The sequence below is a fragment of the Lagenorhynchus albirostris genome, chromosome 11, assembly GCF_949774975.1.
Source record: "Lagenorhynchus albirostris chromosome 11, mLagAlb1.1, whole genome shotgun sequence".
Taxonomy (NCBI): Eukaryota; Metazoa; Chordata; class Mammalia; order Artiodactyla; family Delphinidae; genus Lagenorhynchus; species Lagenorhynchus albirostris.
Genome location: NC_083105.1, coordinates 6,262,831 through 6,280,327, shown reverse-complemented (window position 1 = coordinate 6,280,327; position 17,497 = coordinate 6,262,831). Strand labels below are relative to the sequence as shown.

The following is a 17,497-nucleotide window of genomic DNA, read 5'->3' as shown; positions in this document are numbered from 1 at the left end:
GATCATAACCATATATAGTCGGCTCTACACACAGATGGTATCGGACAAGAACACGAGGACACGAAGGCTGTTGACCTGTTGTGGTGGCGAGCTAATGGGGGGATTACTTTCTGTCTTTTCTATCGATTTCTCTGAGTGTTTCTGTGTGATTATCACACGTGTGGAAGATGGATAAGTAAACCAGACCTTTTCAACTCTGCGTGACGAGCACCGTGACTCTGGTCGGTCCAAGGGCGGGGGTGGGACCCAGTCAGGGTGCCAGGAAGGCCGGGGAAGAGGTGCAGAAGGATGGACTAGAGCACTCGGGACAGGCAAGGGAAGACGTTCTCCAGGTGGGAGGAAGCAAGAGCGCAGGGGGACAGGCTTCGTGTTCACAGGGAGAGAAGGCAAGGCTGGAGTGGCAGGCGGAGCCCAGAGCCCGAGAAGCCAGCTGCCAGGCTGAGGACCCCAGACCCCTCCAATGGCAAGAGGGGCCCCAGGAGGATCCCACTCAGAGAGGCCTCCACCAAGGCTCACCCAGATGACTTCACTGGCATCTGACCCCTTGGCGGCCAGCACGTAAGCCAGGGCAGGGCAAGTCGGCCCGTGGGATCCTCTCCCACCACTAAGGTAACACCTGAGGGGTTACTAAAGACCCCAGACTGGGCTTCCCTGGTGGCGCAGTGGTTGAGAGTCCGCCTGCCGATGCAGGGAATGCGGGTTCGTGCCCCGGTCCGGGAAGATCCCACGTGCCACGGAGCGGCTGGGCCCGTGAGCCATGGCCGCTGAGCCTGCGCGTCCGGAGCCTGTGCTCCGCAGCGGGAGAGGCCACAGCGGCGAGAGGCCCGCGTACCGCAAACAAAAAAAAAAAACACAAAAAACCCCAAACCAAACCAAAACAAAAAAAAGACCCCAGACCAAGCAGCTGGGAGGCTGCCACCATGGCCACCTACTTCCCACAAACAAGGAGTGCCAGCCGGGTGCAAGCCCTCACTGCCCGCTCGTCTATTTCCAGCTGCATGTGGTTGGGATGAGGCAGATCCAGGGAGGGGGCTGGAGCAGGCGAGGCGTGGGGGTGGCGAATGGCCACTATAAACAGCCTGTCGGCGCTGGGGAAGGACGGTCGCTGCAGCATCTGTGCAGAGGCAGGCAGGCCCGGCCAACGTCCGGGGTGACCCCACCACCAGCCAGGGCACAGACTGCTCCAGAGTAAGCAAGGTTACTGGCAGAGGAAGGACCGCACTGCACACGCTGCGGCACACGTATTCGTCGACAGTGCCCCTTTTTAGGCACACGGTTCAGTGCTGCTTTGGGGCATATGTTTTGGTGGTGAAGTATTTTTAAAGAGCCTTCACAAGACACTTATTTTCTGTTTACTTCTCTGAGTTCTGACCCAGCCCTTGGCATACGAACTGCAAACAAAGATGAAGGAACGTGTCTGCTCGCCTGGCCTGTCCTCTGCAACTGGGTGTTTTTCTTTGCTGTTTATGGACTTGGCATTCTCTGCCCTGGGACAGAGCAGGACTTCTTCCCCAGGTCACCAAACTGAGACCTATTCAAATGTGAGGCTGCCACAGGGCGACTGACGGCACATTTCAACACAGTCCTACCAGTGGGAAGGGCCGCCTCGTATTGTGATGTGGTCTCTGACCTGAACATGCAACCAAAGGGAGAGCAGGAAGGGGAGGCTCCTGACGCCCGCTGGGTGCCTCCCTGCCGCCACATGGACCACCTTGCCTGATGCCTACAGCTCCCTCCCAGGAACATCATCACTCCTCTTTTTGGGGTAAGAACAGTGAAGTGCTGGCCCCAAAGCATGGCTAGGAAGGGAGCTGGGAGCCAAGGCTGATGCGTCTGCTTCCAAGTCCCTGCTCTCCCCTCATCTACAGCAGAGGCTAGAAGGAGCTGGGCCTGGACGTGAGGACAGGGACAGGGGAGTCCTAAGCTCAGCCAGCCACGGGGGGCTGCAGTCACGCGGGCTGCTAAGAGCCCCCCACCGCCCGCCCCTGCTACCGCCACGCAGATCTCAGAAGTTCTGAGAGCGCTGAAGCTCTGCCCCCGTGCCAGGCTTGTGCACGCCCCACTGTCAAACCGCGCTCTCCTGGAGAGTCAGAATCCAACCTTCTGCCTGCTCCACCGGCCAACTGCCCATCCCGCCATCACGCCAAGCAGCCTGCACTGGGCCCGGGAACGCAGGGCTAAGTCACTCTGAAGCAGGGCTCTCCGGGACCTCCCGGGGCAGCAGAGACCCGCCCCTGGTGTCCAGGGACAAGCTAGGAGCTCAGTGCTGAGGCAGAGGGCAGCCTGAGGGGGCTGTAGGCCCCCAGGGGAAGGGTATGCAACTCAGGGAAAGCTTTCTGGAGGGGCTGATGCCCGAGCTGAGTCGTGACAAGCAGGCGTCAGCCAAAGAAAAAGCATTAATGAAGAGCACGGGGAAGGGTGATTCGGGCAGAAGGAAGAGCAGGTGTAAGGATACGCCAGAGCAGGAGAGCGGGGTACCATTTAGGGAAACGCAAGCTGTCTGCCATGCTGGAGATTACAGTTCTGAGAAAGAAGTAGACAGGGACTGCAGCTGGTAGGGGCGAGGAGCTTGGCCATTGTCCCTGAGGACACTCCAGGCCACCAAGTCATCGAATCACAAGATGTTGGAGGGAGGAGGGCTCTGACACAGCAGCCAGGCCAAACAGGGGTTTCAAACAGTGCTTCTGGCCCCAGGGACCTTGCAGAAGTAGGGAGGGGCTCCATGGAGCGCAGGGCTCTCATCCCTGCCAGTCCTGCCTCCCATTTCGGCCAGAGTAGTGTGACCACCGTATGATTCTGCTTGAAACAAATGGTTCTGCTGCTGGAAACAAAACCCCATGAAATCTCAAAACCATTGGTCAAATCCCATCCCTATTTCACAGATGATGGGGAAACTGAGGCACAGAGAGGTAGGGAGTTTCCCAAGGTCCCCCAGCAAGTCCGTGGCCCGCAGAGCCTGATTCCTGGCCCACTGCCCTTTCCCCCCAGCACTCGCCTGCTTCTAACAGAAGCTGCTCTGCCCCACCCCTTCCCCCGGCCCCCGGTCCTGAGCTGGCTGCAGGCATGAGGCTGGAGGAGGCCACTCCACCCCCCAAAACAAAACCTGGCTCTCAATCTATCCACCTCCCTCCCTGCTCCGGGATCTCCCGGGTTCTGTAGTGATTTGGGGAAAGAAGGAAGCCCATTTACCAAGACGCACACTGTTGTCCCGTGTGTTTCTTTTCTTCAAGCCAAAGAATTTCCATCAGATTAACAGTTGTAAAAAGCTGGGAGGAGAAGCAAGTCTGAATCCAACTTGTCCTCGGACAGCAAATCCCTCCAACCAAGCGTGTTTAGACCACCTGAATGTGGGCCAGACTAGGGAAAAGCAGGGAGGGGAGGGCGTAAATAGAACAGGAAGAAACCTCTCCAGTTTACCTTGAAAAATACTGGTGTTTATGGAGTGAGTATATGACTGTCCGAAGCTGTTTAGTTTTACATTAACATGTTCAGCATTTTTTTTTTTCCCAGCAAGAAATGCATTTGAGCTGTTGAAGTATAAAGACAAATAAACAGAGGCAACTCGAGCCTGCGTTAGGGGTTCAAGGGAGCAACACATTGTCTCCAGCTGTCCTCCAGGATGAGAGAGGGCGCCTTCAAAAGGCCTGGAGCGCGGCCCTTTCATCCTGCCAGGGACCAGCCCGGCGCAGGGAGAGCTGTGACCGCTGCGCCGACGCGGAGCATCTGGGCCTCTGCGGTGCTTCCCTCCCACGTGTGCAGCCCGGCCCCTGGGCCCGGCTGCCGCCTCCCAGGATCCTCTCCTCCTCTTCTCCCTCTGCCTGGTGCCCTGTGGTGTCACCTGCACATCTGATCCTACCAGACCAGGGATCATGTTCATTTTGTAGAAAACAAAACTGAGACTGAGAAAGAGGGGGCAAGGGTCCAAGGTCACAAAATGAGTATGTGGCAGAGCTGGGATCGGAAGCCCTGATGCCACGTGACCCATGCCGACGGATGAGTGCACAGGAACCAGTGCAGGAGGAAGGAGAGGGTTCTGAGCCGGGAGGGTGGTGAGCACCGTGTGGAACACAAGGAACAGTCCCCAACAGTCCCCTGAGCTTCACCCCCAGCTGGGGGACGAGGCTCGCCCCCCTGCCTCTTCACCAGCTCAGAAAGGACATCCACTTTCTTTAAAAAGTATTCTGACTTTGCACACCAGGAATGAGTGATACTTAGGTAATTCACATCTGCTGAGCCCTCGTCGTGTGCCAGGCATGTACCTTGCAAAGCTTATCTCCTTTGGTCTCTGCGTCACCCCCGTCAAATAAGCACTGCTGTTAGCCACGCCGTACAGACGAGGATACAGAGGCCCAGAGACGTGACGTTACCTGCTCACGGTCACACAGTTAAGTGATGGATCCAGGACTCAAAGCTGGGGAGGCCGAGTCCCGATGCTTCCTGAGGGCCGGGACTACGTCATCCATCTCCCAACTGCGAGCTCCCAGCCCAGGACGTGGCACCGGGCAGGAGGAGCTCGTGGAATCTTATGAAACGAATGAACGTTAAGAGCTCTGGATTTTGACGCCGTTTAGAAGCTCTAGGCTCTCACGTTCTCCCCGAACCCCAGACCTGACTACCCCACAGACTTCTGAACTTGTGTACCATTTCCATTCAGATGACTACTGATTATCTCAAATTGAACTTGGCCAAACAGACTCTTAGCCCACCCCGCTCCCCATCCCAAAATCTGTCCTACCCCCCAGTCTTCCCCGTCTCAGCCGCAGCAGCACAGCTACACAGTAACTCCGAGCAAAAAACTAGTAGTCCAGGGCTTCCCTGGTGGCGCAGTGGTTGGGAGTCCGCCTGCCGATGCAGGGGACACGGGTTCGTGTCCCGGTCCGGGAAGATCCCACGTGCCGCGGAGAGGCTGGGCCTGTGAGCCGTGGCCACTGAGCCTGCGCGTCCGGAGCCTGTGCTCCGCAGCGGGAGAGGCCACAGCAGTGAGAGGCCCGCGTACCGCAAAAACAAAACAAAACAAAACAAACAAACAAACAAGACCTAGTAGTCCGTCTCCATTCCTCTTTTCCCCTCACTTCTTACATCTAGTCCATCATCAATTCATTCTGGCCCTGTTTTCAAAACATACATGAATTCAACCACTTCTCATTACTGCCACCACTGTCACCTGGCCAACCAACATCTCTGACCCAAATCGCCACAGGGGTCTCTGCCTCTTACTCCAGGTAACGCATTCTCTACTGAGCAGTCAGAAAGCAAATCTCTTAATTAAAATGTCAGTCCCTGGTTAAAATGTCCCGTGGTTTCCCAACTAATTTAGAATAAAATCCCAACTCCCTTCTAGGGCCCACAAGGCTGCACATGACCTGGCCCTGCCCGTTCCCGGCCTCGTCTCCAGACCCTCCCCCTCCCTCCAGATCCTCCAGGCACAGTGACCTGTGCCCAAACTCACGCAGCTCGTCCCCACCTCGGGCCACCGCCTCTGTCCTCCCCTTCTGCCTGGAGGGAAGGTCTTCCCAAGATCTTCACGGGGCAGCTTCCTCCTCCTCTCTGAGGCCCCCTTCCCCAAGTGCCCACCCCCCCCCCCCAAGAACGTGGATGGACCTCTGTAACTGCCTTGACAGGTAGAGCTGGGTGAAAGTGACTTCTGAGACTAGACTGGAAAGCTTCCGTGCACTTGTGTCTTATTCTCTTGGGACCCAGCGGCCATGCTGTGAGGAAGCCCACACCAGCCCATGTGGAAAGACCGCGAGAGGCTGCCCGTGAGTGTTCTGCCTGACAACCAACATCAACAGTTAGACGTCAGCAGAGAAGCCCCAGATGAGTCCAGCCCCCATCAAGTCACCTCTGGCCTCACGTCTTCCCAGCTGAGGCCCCAAACACCGTGCAGCTCAGAGAGCCGTCCCTGCTGCGTCCCGTCTGAATTCCTGACCCACGGAATCTGCAAGCAGAGTCAAAGGGTGTTTTATGCCACTAAGTGTGGGGTGGTTTTTATGCAGCAGCAGTAACAGGAACGCCGCCCTCTCCAACACTGTCATCCTGCCTCCATCACCTTCTATCACCTTATTGTATTGTTTTTCACTGGAGCTGACCTGACTGAGCTACTCTACTGAGTTACGGGTTTACCTGTGCCCTGTCCTCCCCCCTCCCTAGGGCGGCGCCTGGTCGCTTTTGGCCGCCACTCACTGTGTCTTCAGCACTTAAAACCAGGTCTGGTACACGGCAGGTGCTCAGAACAATGTTTTTGAACAAACAAATGGATGAATACTAGGTGGGAGGCTTGTGTCACTGCGAAAAGAGCCCGTTCTACCTGTCATTAGAAGCGTGGACATTTCTGTGTTTCTCGTGAACCTGGGAGTCCTGTGACACATGCTCCGTCTAATTCACCTGGATCTCTGCTATGCGCCCAGCACAGAAGTGTGCTGAGCTTGAGGACCCTCTTCAAACTCATTCATTCATTCATTCTACAAATGTTTATCATGTGCCTGTGATATGCCAGACACCACACTAGGTTCAGAGGAGGAAGACGAGATAAACAAGATAGCTTCTGCCCGCAGGAGAAGAAGGGAGGACCCCAGCGCAGAGCCACAGTGCAGGTGTGTACCACGTGCTCACAGAAGACTCTGGAGCAAAGGGAGGTGGAGGTTGGGTCTCGAATGACAAGTAGGACCTCAGCAGGTCATGCTGGGGGAGGGGTCTCAGGGAGCAGCCCTGAACAGCAGGGAAGGGTAGGAGGACCGTGTGGATTTAAGGAAGGCCGGGCCAGAGGGTGCAGGTGGGCAAGGATGAGAGGTGAGGAGAGGAGGCTGGCAGCAAGCACCCTGGCCTGAGGGCTTCGTGAGCCGGCGGGCAGAAGAACTGGGTGCTCCCGTGAAAGTGATGGGAGCCACACGAGCGGGTTCAGTAACAACAGGGCTCCGCTCGTTCACACGGGGTGAGACAATGCCCCAAAGCAGCTCAAGGGTAAGGAAGATCCTGCCTTGGCCTGGGAGGCAGGACAGACCTGGGGGAAGTCTCTGGAGCAGGGGCCGCCCTCATGCCCTCCAGCACGCCGCCCACCAGCCTGGCTTGGCAGACGCCAGGGTTTCTCAGCGACTCTCAAACTCAGAGCAGGGCACATCTAACCCCCAGTGAAGGAAGCCCCTCCCTGATCCGGACCAGCCTCCCAGAGCTGGTTCTGTTCCGGGTGCCATGAGGCAAGGGGCGGGCAGTGGCTTACAGGCTTGAACTGGCAAACGCACAGACCTGGGCCCTGGTCCCAGCCCTACCACGTACTGGCTGTGTGACCTTACACAGGTCACTTTCCCTCTCTGAGCCTCAGTTTCCTCATTTGTAAAGAGGGGATACTAATGGCTTCTGCCTATGGATGCTGTGAGAACTGAACGACAGCACGTGAGCACGACATCCTGGGCGACTCCAGGTGCACGGCAGAGGTGCGGCCGAAGTTCCTCATCTCACCTAAGAGAAGCTGACTACCTAGCACAAGGCCGGGCGTACGGTAGGTGCTCCGTAAGTGTTAACGGGAACGTAGCGATCCGGTTAACAAAACAACTGTTCTGTTGAACCTGGCTCCAGATGACTCCTCTTCATCAGGGGAAAAAGTGCTGAGAAGCAAGTCCGAAATTCAGACTGCGGGCAACTTGAGAACCGTATTTTTCAGTAAGTCAAGATAAAGACTGGGGTCGCAGAAAACATCTGGCTAAGTGAACTAATGGCTTTAGGGAGAAAGGAGCCTTGCTTTGTGGAGTCGGGAAAAAATTACCCACTGCTGGTTTTAATTTAAGATGAAAAAAATCTTATTCTATTAGCCTAAATATTGCTCTTATGTCCAATTGCGTGGAGTTTGGAATAATATTTTTCAAACAGAACTACTGCTATTTCAAGTAATTACAATGCTAAAAGCAGTCATCTGGGGTTGAGCAAGGATCTCATCATGGTTTCAATTCCCTCTGGTGTCATTTTCTGTTATATTTGAGAAATTCCTCAATAAAGATGTCAAACAGAAACAGGGTTTTACTCCCCAGAGGACAGATTTGGCCATCCTCCAGGACACAGTCCCAGGCAAGCCATCTCCACAAGAAAATAACCTCATTTGCTCAAAAAAAGAGAAAAGGTTCGACTGCGAAAACCCAGGCAAGAAAATAACCCTTCAGCCATCAGCCTCATTTCTCCTAGTTAGCTCAGAATGCTTTTCAGACTGTGCTGACCAGGCTCGGTTCCAGCCACCATCCCGAAGGAATTCAGTGGTGGTTGAGAGCGGAATGTTACAACCGGACGAGACTTTTGACCCAGACTTGGAGACAAAACAACGGGAGACGCAAACAGGCCTAACTGTCCCTGACGGGTGATGGGTTGTGGAGTGGGGCTCAGAGTGACTGGCCAGAGACGGTCAGGACCGCGCAAAGCAGCGAGAATGCAGAACACAGAACCTTGCCACCACTCAGTCCGCTTCTCACCCCTCCCGAACACCCACTGAGGGCAGGCCCTGCGCTGGAAGCTTCATCAGGCAGCGTGAACACAAGTCCTACTGAGACAGAGCAGGCAGTTAAATGACCAACAGGTTGTGAGCAACAGGGAATGGCAGGGAGTGCAGCAATCGGGAACGTACACACACCCTCCAAAGGGGGCAGCCACGGTGCGGCGCCTGCCGGTTGCTGCTGGTACCACGCTGAGACGTGGGCAAGAGGTGCCCCTGCTCTTGGCTCAATGCCTTGAGGGTCCCTGTGCTGCCCCTCCTGTGGCTGCAGCCCTTCCAATACAGTAAGGAGTCCACGGGGGGTCATGGCACCCGGAACACAAACACCTGTTTGGACCCCAAAATTCCCTGTCCACATGGCCCAAGCCTGTCTCTTCTCAGAGGGACAAATAACAGGACCAAGCCAAAGGGAAGGTGGTCTGGGGGCAAATGGTCAGAGCTTACACATTCAGGTTAGGACGGAGCCGGGGGTGAGAAGAAGGGGCGGAGAGCAGGCACTGCCCATGCGACCACTTTCTGGTACAGAACTCCAAGGAGTCCTAGATTTCTCAATTCCAGTCTAGCCTTCCAAGTCATTAGGAACACTTGTCAAGGCAGAAAAGATTGAACATATTCTAGTTTGCAGCTTCGTGATGACGTCCACATTGGACCACATGGGATATGCACCCCTGCCCAAGTCCCACAAAGTCAGGGGCTGCGTGACTATGGCCAAGCAGGAACGGCGCTGGAAATATTGATTTTTATGTGACACCCCCTTGATTTACAAATGTTGACAAATAATTCAATCACCACCACCATCGTCACGGTCACATCATCAACATGGTGGGGAGAGACCAAACATGTTTACAGGCTGGAGGAGGGCTGCGGGCTGCCGGCTTGAAACCTCTGCAACACCCAGCACCCGCGGAGAATTTCACATCAGTACGTTCAGCTCTCCAGGTCTACTTTCATATTTAATTGTCACAGTGACACCGAGACAGGCATTTCTGACCCGCTCTGCAGTTAGGGGCACTGACACATGGAGAGTCAGTAACTGGTCTCCAACATAGAACGCATGAGTGGTGGTGACAGAATGTGGGTCACATCTTCCAACTGCAAGTCCAGCTTCCTCGTACAGTGTTACTTGTTTCAGCCAGTGTCTATAAGCCTCCACGATCCTGACACTGTGCTGGGTACTTTTTCAGCGTTTTATGGGTGAGGGAGTTGCGGCTCTGAGAGCTTACGCGGTCAGGCGGGCCTGGAGCCAGTGGGAGCCAAGGCCTGTCTTCTCTAGAGCCGGAGTTTTCTCTTGAGAAGGAAAAAGCCCAAACATAAGGAGGTCTGTCGGGAAGCGTCTGCCCCAGCTAAAAGCAGAGGAGCAACAGAGAGAGCCTTTTGTCGGCTGCCGTATGTGTGAGTTAGAGCCGTAGGAAGTTGCAATCTGTGCTCGGAGGCGGGGGTGGGTGGAGTCTTACCCAGTTCCTTAAATTGATGAGTGTAAAAAGAATCCACCGTGAAAATCCTGTTGAAACAAAGACCTGCACAGACTCCATTAGTCTGGAGGCGTTGGGTACACCTGCCGTAGCCAAGAACAAGGGTGATGGGCTTCCCTGGTGGCGCAGTGGTTGAGCGTCCGCCTGCCGATGCAGGGGACGCGGGTTCGTGCCCCGGTCCGGGAAGATCCCACATGCCGCGGAGCGGCTGGGCCCGTGAGCCATGGCCGCTGAGCCTGCGCGTCCGGAGCCTGTGCTCCGCAACGGGAGAGGCCACAACAGTGAGAGGCCCGCGTACCGGGGGAAAAAAAAAAAAAAGAAAAAGAACAAGGGTGTTTACAAACAGGTGACTGCCCGGGGGCTGCAGACGGCAGGCCGGGCCCCCACAAGGCCTCGGGGGCGTCAGACCAGCCCACCGCAATACATCTGGTCCGCAAGCCGATGACCAGCCTGGTGCCCATCACGTCTGTGTGCTCGGTGCCAGGCACTCTCAAGATGCTTGACATCCACGATCCCACTCAGTCCTCGCAAGAGCCGTGCCAGACAGAGGACTGCGAATTCTGTCTTACAGGTGATGAAACTAGGCCTGGAGGCGAGTATCACCTCCAGGCCAAAGGTCACGCAGCTGATAACTGGCAGAACCAGGATCTGAGCCCAGAACTGGCAGTTCCCAAGGTCCGTCTTCCTGACCACTGGGGATACTGCCTGCTGCTCCATAGAGACCGTCAGCTCTGCTTTCACGGACTAATCAGTTCCTGAAATGTGCTCTATCATCTGAAAAAAGGGGCGAGCAACTAGGAAAGTTAAATGCTTATGCTCTTGGGAGGATTAAAGGAGAGAAATCTTGAACAGCACTGAACTTGGCGTCCGGCACAATGAACGCTGTGCAGCCTCGGTTCTCCGCGATCTCACCAAAGGCTCTGCCTGCCGTGGCAGCCCCACCTCCCGCTCTTCCTCCCAGCACCCCCCCACCCCGCCCCCCCCAGCCCAGCCTCAAGGGGCCACCCACAGCTCTCCACGCAGGCTCTGCCCTCGACCCAGTAAACTGCTCGCCTACCTTTGGAGATCCTGTTGGATGCAGTCCCCCTGAGGAGTCAGGCCCCGCCACCCCCCAACCCCATGCAGGGATAGCTCTTCGCAGACCCCTCTGGGCTTTAACAGTCCAGACCTCCGTTTTGGCACTTATTTGGGGGTGTAATTACATGTTTATGGATCTGTTTCCCATAACAAGCTCATCTGAGATCCAATATGCATTCAACAGAAACAGGCAGAGGAACTGAAGACGAATACACCACTAACTCTGGAAGTTTCGGAGCGCTTGGGATGTCCAGCTTCTATGCCATACACCAAAAAACCAGCTGCCACAATGGAAGGTTTACTGAGCCCTTCCAGGAAGCACGGCATCGAAAGCCATAAAAAAAAGTCCAAATAATCCTTTTGACCCAGTAGTTCCAGGAAGACTTGCTAAGGAAACAGTTGGGGAAACAAGAAAAAAAGTTTTATGCCCAGAATCACCTCTGGATTCTGATGGTAAAAACAAACAAAATAAGCAAGGAATTTCAACGTCCAACCACAAAAGGGTGGCTGAGTCACCTACGGTAATACTAATGCTTGTTTGTTGACAATTTATACTCGCCAAGTGCCAGCCACTTCACTGCACCATTTTATCCTCACACACAACCTAGTGAGGCAGACAGCGTGTTATCCCTGTTGCAGTCATGGTGACAGGAACCGCTCTGAGGACTGAGAGCCCTGGGACAAGGCACACTTCTCAGCCGTCTGGGCACGATCGCAATTTCTGCTCACAGCAGCGTGTGACACAGCTGCTCTCCACACCCTCCCTTTACCAACAAGTGACTGAGGCTCAGAGATGTTAAGAACGGGTTCACAGCCACACCACACTCCGGCCAAGTCCACGGTCTTACCCTCTAAGCTCCAGCCACCGTTCCCCAGGTCACTCAGCAGCCGGTAGCAGAAGAGGGCTTGGGGGACCGGGGCATCTGCTTTGGGACCACGTGGTTTCTACCAGGAGACGTTCCTCCTGCCACAGGCTGCAAACCACCTCTATCGTGGGTTGAATTACATCCCTCCAAAGATGGCGAGGTCCTGACTCCCAGTGCCGGTGAAAGTAACCCCTTCCGGAGGTAGGTGACTGGCAGATGACCAAGTTAATGTGAGGTCAGCAGGGTACACCCTAATCCAATATGACCGTGTCCTTAGAAAAAGGGGACATTTGGCCACAGAGACAGGCATGCAGAGAGCAAAGACAATGTGAAAACAGAGGGAGAATGTGATCTACAAGCAAAGGAAAGCCTGAGGCTACCAGAAGCTAGGAGAGAGGCATGAAACAGGTCCTCCCTCAAAGCCCCCAGAAGGAACCAACGCTGTTGACGCCACAACTTCAGATTTTAGCCTCTAGAACTATGACAGGATAAATTTCTGTAGCTTAAGCCACTCAGTTGTTACTTTGTTACAGCAGCCCCGGGTTGTTAGTCACTTATCAAACTATGAGGCAACTAGGAAAAGGGTGATAACAGGGGCCAGGTACCTGATCACTACAGTGTAACCACACCTGGCTGCAGAGAGACGCCTGAAGGCAAACATACCACAGTAACCAAGATACTTTCCAGTTTTATCTTGTGCTCCTACGTTTCCCCAATTTTACCCAGAAAGTTTGCATTACTCATAAGTTTTACACAACTGTTTTAAAAATACATGTATTTGAACCAGGAGAATCTGGAGGTGTGTAAGAATCCTTGTTATGGGCTGAACTGTGGTTTCCCCCAAATTCGTATGTTGAAGGTCTAAGCCCCAGTACCTCAGAATGTGACTGTATTTAAGATGGGACCTTTAGAGAGGGAATTACGTTGAAAATGAGTTGTTAGGATAGCTTCTACTCCAATATGACTGGTGTCCTTATAGGAAGAGGAGATTAGGACAGAGAGAGAGAGAGACAGGCATCAGGTACCTGCATGCAGAGAGAAGACCATGTGAACACCCAGCGAGAAGGGGGCCAGCTGCAAGCCGGGGAGAGAAGCCTCAGAATAGAAAGAGACACATCAACACCGTGACCCCGGACTTCTAGCCTCCAGGACTGTGAGAAAATAAATTCTTGTTGTTGAAGCCCCTCAAGCTGTGCTCTTTTGTTACGGCAGCCGCAGCAGACTAAGACAAGGAACCGAAAGAGGGCGGTCCTTCCCACGGCCCCCCGCACTGCCAGCTGGAGCTGAGAAGCAGGCAGGTGTGCCCAGCGGGCAGGGCGCCGCTGCTTCGCTCACCCAGGCAGTTGTGTCCGTCGTGTGCTAGCATGAAGCCGTCAAAGCAGGTGCACCTGTAGTTCCCCGGGATGTTGATGCATTCGTGCACACAGCCCCCGTTGTAGAAGTCGTTCTCACACTCGTCGATGTCTGCAAAATGAGGTGCACGAGAGGTGTCAGAGGAAGAGCCTGGGGGCCCCCTCCCCCCCACTGCTGAAGTCACCGGGACACGAGTGGTTAGGGGATGACTCAACAGGTGTTCACTAAAGTCCTTGCTGGGGGCGGGCGGCCCAAAGGTCACAGAGATGAAGATCCTGGCTCTGCCACGAGGTTGGCCACCGCCTTGGGGGGCAGGGCCACGTGCCAGGCATGTTTGGGGTGATTTTCAGATCCCCCCTGCAGAGAAGCAGGCGAGATTCCCACCCCTATCTTCCCCCTTTGAAGCCCTCTCAACACTAACAGCACGCAGGGACCCCGTCTAAAATCCCCCCAAACTGCCTCTTTTCAGGATATCGGAAAGCTTCCCAGAGGTGGAGACCTCATTACTTGTGAGGCAGGGGGTATGAGATAAATGAACTTTGCACACCACCAAAAAATGTAGCCTCTGGAATGAGAGAAAAGTCCACATACTCCCCCCAGAGTTTCCTTCCAGATCAGCGTCTGAAGTCTGAATTTCTACTGCTCCAGTTTCCTTGTCACAACAAAGCCTTCTGTCTCATAAACAGTGGCCAATAGCCTTTGTAAAGGTCACCCTTTTTCCTGTTTTAAGTCTTTCTCAACATTTCCCATCACAGGTCAAAGAGCTATCAGTTCTGAAGTTCCAGAGAGATCTGAGAGACCCTGGAGAGCAACAGAAGCGAGTCTAGTTAACATTCAATGAGCTGCTTCTATGCCCAAGTCCCGGGGGGCGACACCACGCGCCATCACGGACCCAGTCCCCGTGCTAACTCTGAGACATAGGCACCATCGTTGTTACTCCAATTTTACAAGGGCATCGGAGAAGCCGAGGCACAAGAAGGCCAAACCCTTGCCAACGGTCACACACCTGGAAGGGCTGTAAGTGGGATTCGACCAGTGCAACCCCCCAAGGCAGCAGAGGGGAGCGGGTGTTCAATCTACCCACCCAGACCTCCACAGGCTCTGCAGAGAAGCAGGAAAGGGGGCAGCCAGAAGTGTCCCACAGCGGAACCAGAAGCTCCCCAGTGGAACCGGAAGTGTTCCCACAGCCAAACCAGAAGCAGTGCTGCCCCGTCTCAGCAGGACTAGAAGTGCTTTGCAAGAGGCTACCACGTGGGAAGAAGCAGTCTCTCCTCTACCTGGTCGAAGAGGGATTTTTGAGGCCCGGCTCCAGCTGTGAAAGCCGGGAAGGGGCCAGCCTGAAGAGAGGGAACTGAAAGCAACCCTGGCCGTTCCTGCAAATGCCTGAGGGGCTGGCACAGGGAGACATCCAGCTCCACGCTCTCTCCAAGCGGTCCAGAGGGCAGAGCTACTCACAGCAGGGGAAAGCCAAGGGGGCCAACTGATGTTCACGGGCAGGTATGTCCGTCTGGAAGACAGGGCCTGTCTCAGGAGGTAGTGAGCTCCCTGACTCTGGAGGTGATCAAGCACTGTCTGGGACACTGCCAGCAGAGGGAATAACTTCATTGGAAACTGCAGCACTGAAAGTGCTAGAATACAGGGTCTGAGCTGTGCAGCCTCCTCCTGGTGCCCACCCACCCTGCCACGATGAGGGAAGAATAAGGTTGCCTGGATCCCCAAAGGTGCAAGAGACAGGGGGTTTCCTGCTGCGGAGGCCATCAGTGTCAGCTGGGAAGCAGGCTCAATTCTGTAAGTCATTTGAATTGTTTTTAACCATTATACTTAATGCACTTAGATGTTTTAAATAACATTAAAGCAGGATGTAAGATTCTGTGTTTGAAAGGGCACATGGATTTATAAAGACAGATATTGATTACTTCCCAATCTCTGCAGCTCCGACCTTTTGCTAGAGCCCCAGATACACCGATCCAACCACCTCTCCCCCTAGATCGTCCACACTCACGCCAAAGGCAACACGGCCCAACTTTAACTCATCCATCTGCACTTCCCTGGGGTTCCCCGTGCCAGTGAATCCTGTTATCCTTCCACCTCTCCGCTGACACCTATCAGCTACCAACACGTGAATTTTCTACACTCTTAATGTGGGTACAGTCTGCTGACTGGTCACCCGTTTCCACCGCCTGCACGCGTGAGCATCATCTCTCATCTGATCCGAATCAGCAGCTCGAGAACTGCTGCTGCCTCCCTCCTTTCCTTCATTCAAGCAGGTGACTCAAAAGAAGACGGCTTCCCTGGTGGCGCAGTGGTTAAGAATCTGCCTACCAATGCAAGGGACAGGGGTTCGAGCCCTGGCCCGGGAAGATCCCACATGCCGCGGAGCAACTAAGCTCGTGCACCACAACTACTGAGCCTGAGCTCTAGAGCCCGCAAGCCACAACTACTGAGCCCACGTGCCACAACTACTGAAGCCTGCGCGCCTAGAGCCCGTGCTCCGCAAAAAGAGAAGCCACAGCGATGAGAAGTGTGCGCACCGCAACAAAGAGTAGCCCCTGCTCACCGCAACTAGAGAAAGCCTGCGCACAGCAACGAAGACCCAACACAGCCAAAAATAAAAATAAAATAAAATAAAAAAAAAAGAAGAGGGCCTGATTCCACCTGTGGGGGTGGAGCCTGATCAGTCTAACTCGGAGACAGTAGATGGCATAGCAACTGCTATGGGTCCCAGGGTGGGCACATGACTCAGGCTGGATCAGTCAGACCGAGGGGAAGGACTTTTATTCCATGCTTGGGCAGAAGAATTCTCTCTCTCTCATGCTGTACCTCAGTATGCAGGTATCTACTCCTGAAACATATACCAGCTTACTTAATTTTCACAGCAACCCTCTGGAGTGGGTATTTTAACTCCATTTTATGGTTAAGTAAAATAAAGGGCAGAGAGGTAATTGCTCAAGGTCACATAGTAAGTGGCAGGGCAAGGATCAAAACACGTGTCTTTCGGTTTACAAAGCCCATGTCCTTTCTAGTAAGTTAAAATGCCCATGACATGCCAGGCATTGACAGGCAAAGCACTTTATATATGTTATTTCACTCTTGGCACATTTACCCTATGTACCAAGAAAGTGTAATCTAATCATCAAAACAGCCATTCACACCTTCATCCTTCCACTTGCGCCACATCCATACACACACACACACTCGTGTGTGCACCTACCCATCGACCCAAATAGCCAGCCAGTCAGTCACGCATCCACTCATCCAAACATCCACCCACCCACCCGCTATCCATCCATCTAGCCCCTCCAATAAGCTATTCATTCAGATACCCACCCAACCATCCTTCCATCTGCCTATGCATGCTAAAATCTATCCATCTAAACATCCAGTCAGCTGACCACCCTTCCATTTATCCAATCACCTATTCCCCATCCACTTATCCAGTCAAACATCCACCCGTACAAACGTGCATCCATCCGTCTAAATATTCAGCCAGACACCCATCCTTCCATTCACCTAAGCATCTATTTATCTAAATACTTATCCATCTAAATGTCTAACCATCTATCCATCTATTCATTGATCCAAACACCCACCCATCTATCCAAACACACACACACACACACACACACACACACACACACACGCACGCACATGCATCTATCCAGCTCAACATTCACCCATCCATCCAACCAAACACCTACTCATCCATCCATCAGTGACTTCAAACATCCTGCATCTAAACAGCCTACAAAATACACACAAAAAGGTTTTCAGAAAGAACAGATGTTAAGATGAAGAAAGAGAAATGAGGGTTGCGGAATAAGGGAAAGCTGGGCAGTGTATGCAGAAATACATTTGGTAATTCCAGCACAATGACAAAAGGAAGGCCTCAAATAGGACTTTGAGTTTGCTAGAAACCAAGGCAAGGAAGGAAACACGATCAGTTATAGAGTCACCACATCCATAAAATTCCATTGAACAAGCTGTTTTGAGGGTGGTAAGTTCTGAGAAAATCGTCTTTCCCCAATTAGGATAATCACATACCGGTATTTGCCTGGCATAGTTCCAGTTTATGCCTGTTGTCTGGGTATAATTTTTAACAGCAACATTTTCACTATCAAAATGATAAACTACTCGCTCACCATGCACAAAAGACATTATAAAGAGATTGCTGGAGAGTCCACAAAACAACTCTAGCCTTTTCCTTCCTCTGACTCCCCATAACGTAGGCCACGGGGGGTGCTGCTGGGCTGAAGAGT

General features: G+C 53.6%; 1 protein-coding gene across 2 annotated transcripts in view; it reads right to left on the bottom strand.

Annotated features, from left to right (window-relative positions):
* SCUBE1 (signal peptide, CUB domain and EGF like domain containing 1) overlaps positions 1-17,497 on the bottom strand; it is a 126,108-nt gene that overhangs the window by 90,939 nt on the left and 17,672 nt on the right. For both annotated transcript variants that reach the window (XM_060164693.1, XM_060164694.1), the window contains exon 3: positions 13,224-13,352. In XM_060164693.1, the coding sequence (XP_060020676.1) occupies positions 13,224-13,352 (129 nt within the window). The remainder of the gene's footprint in view (positions 1-13,223; positions 13,353-17,497) is intronic.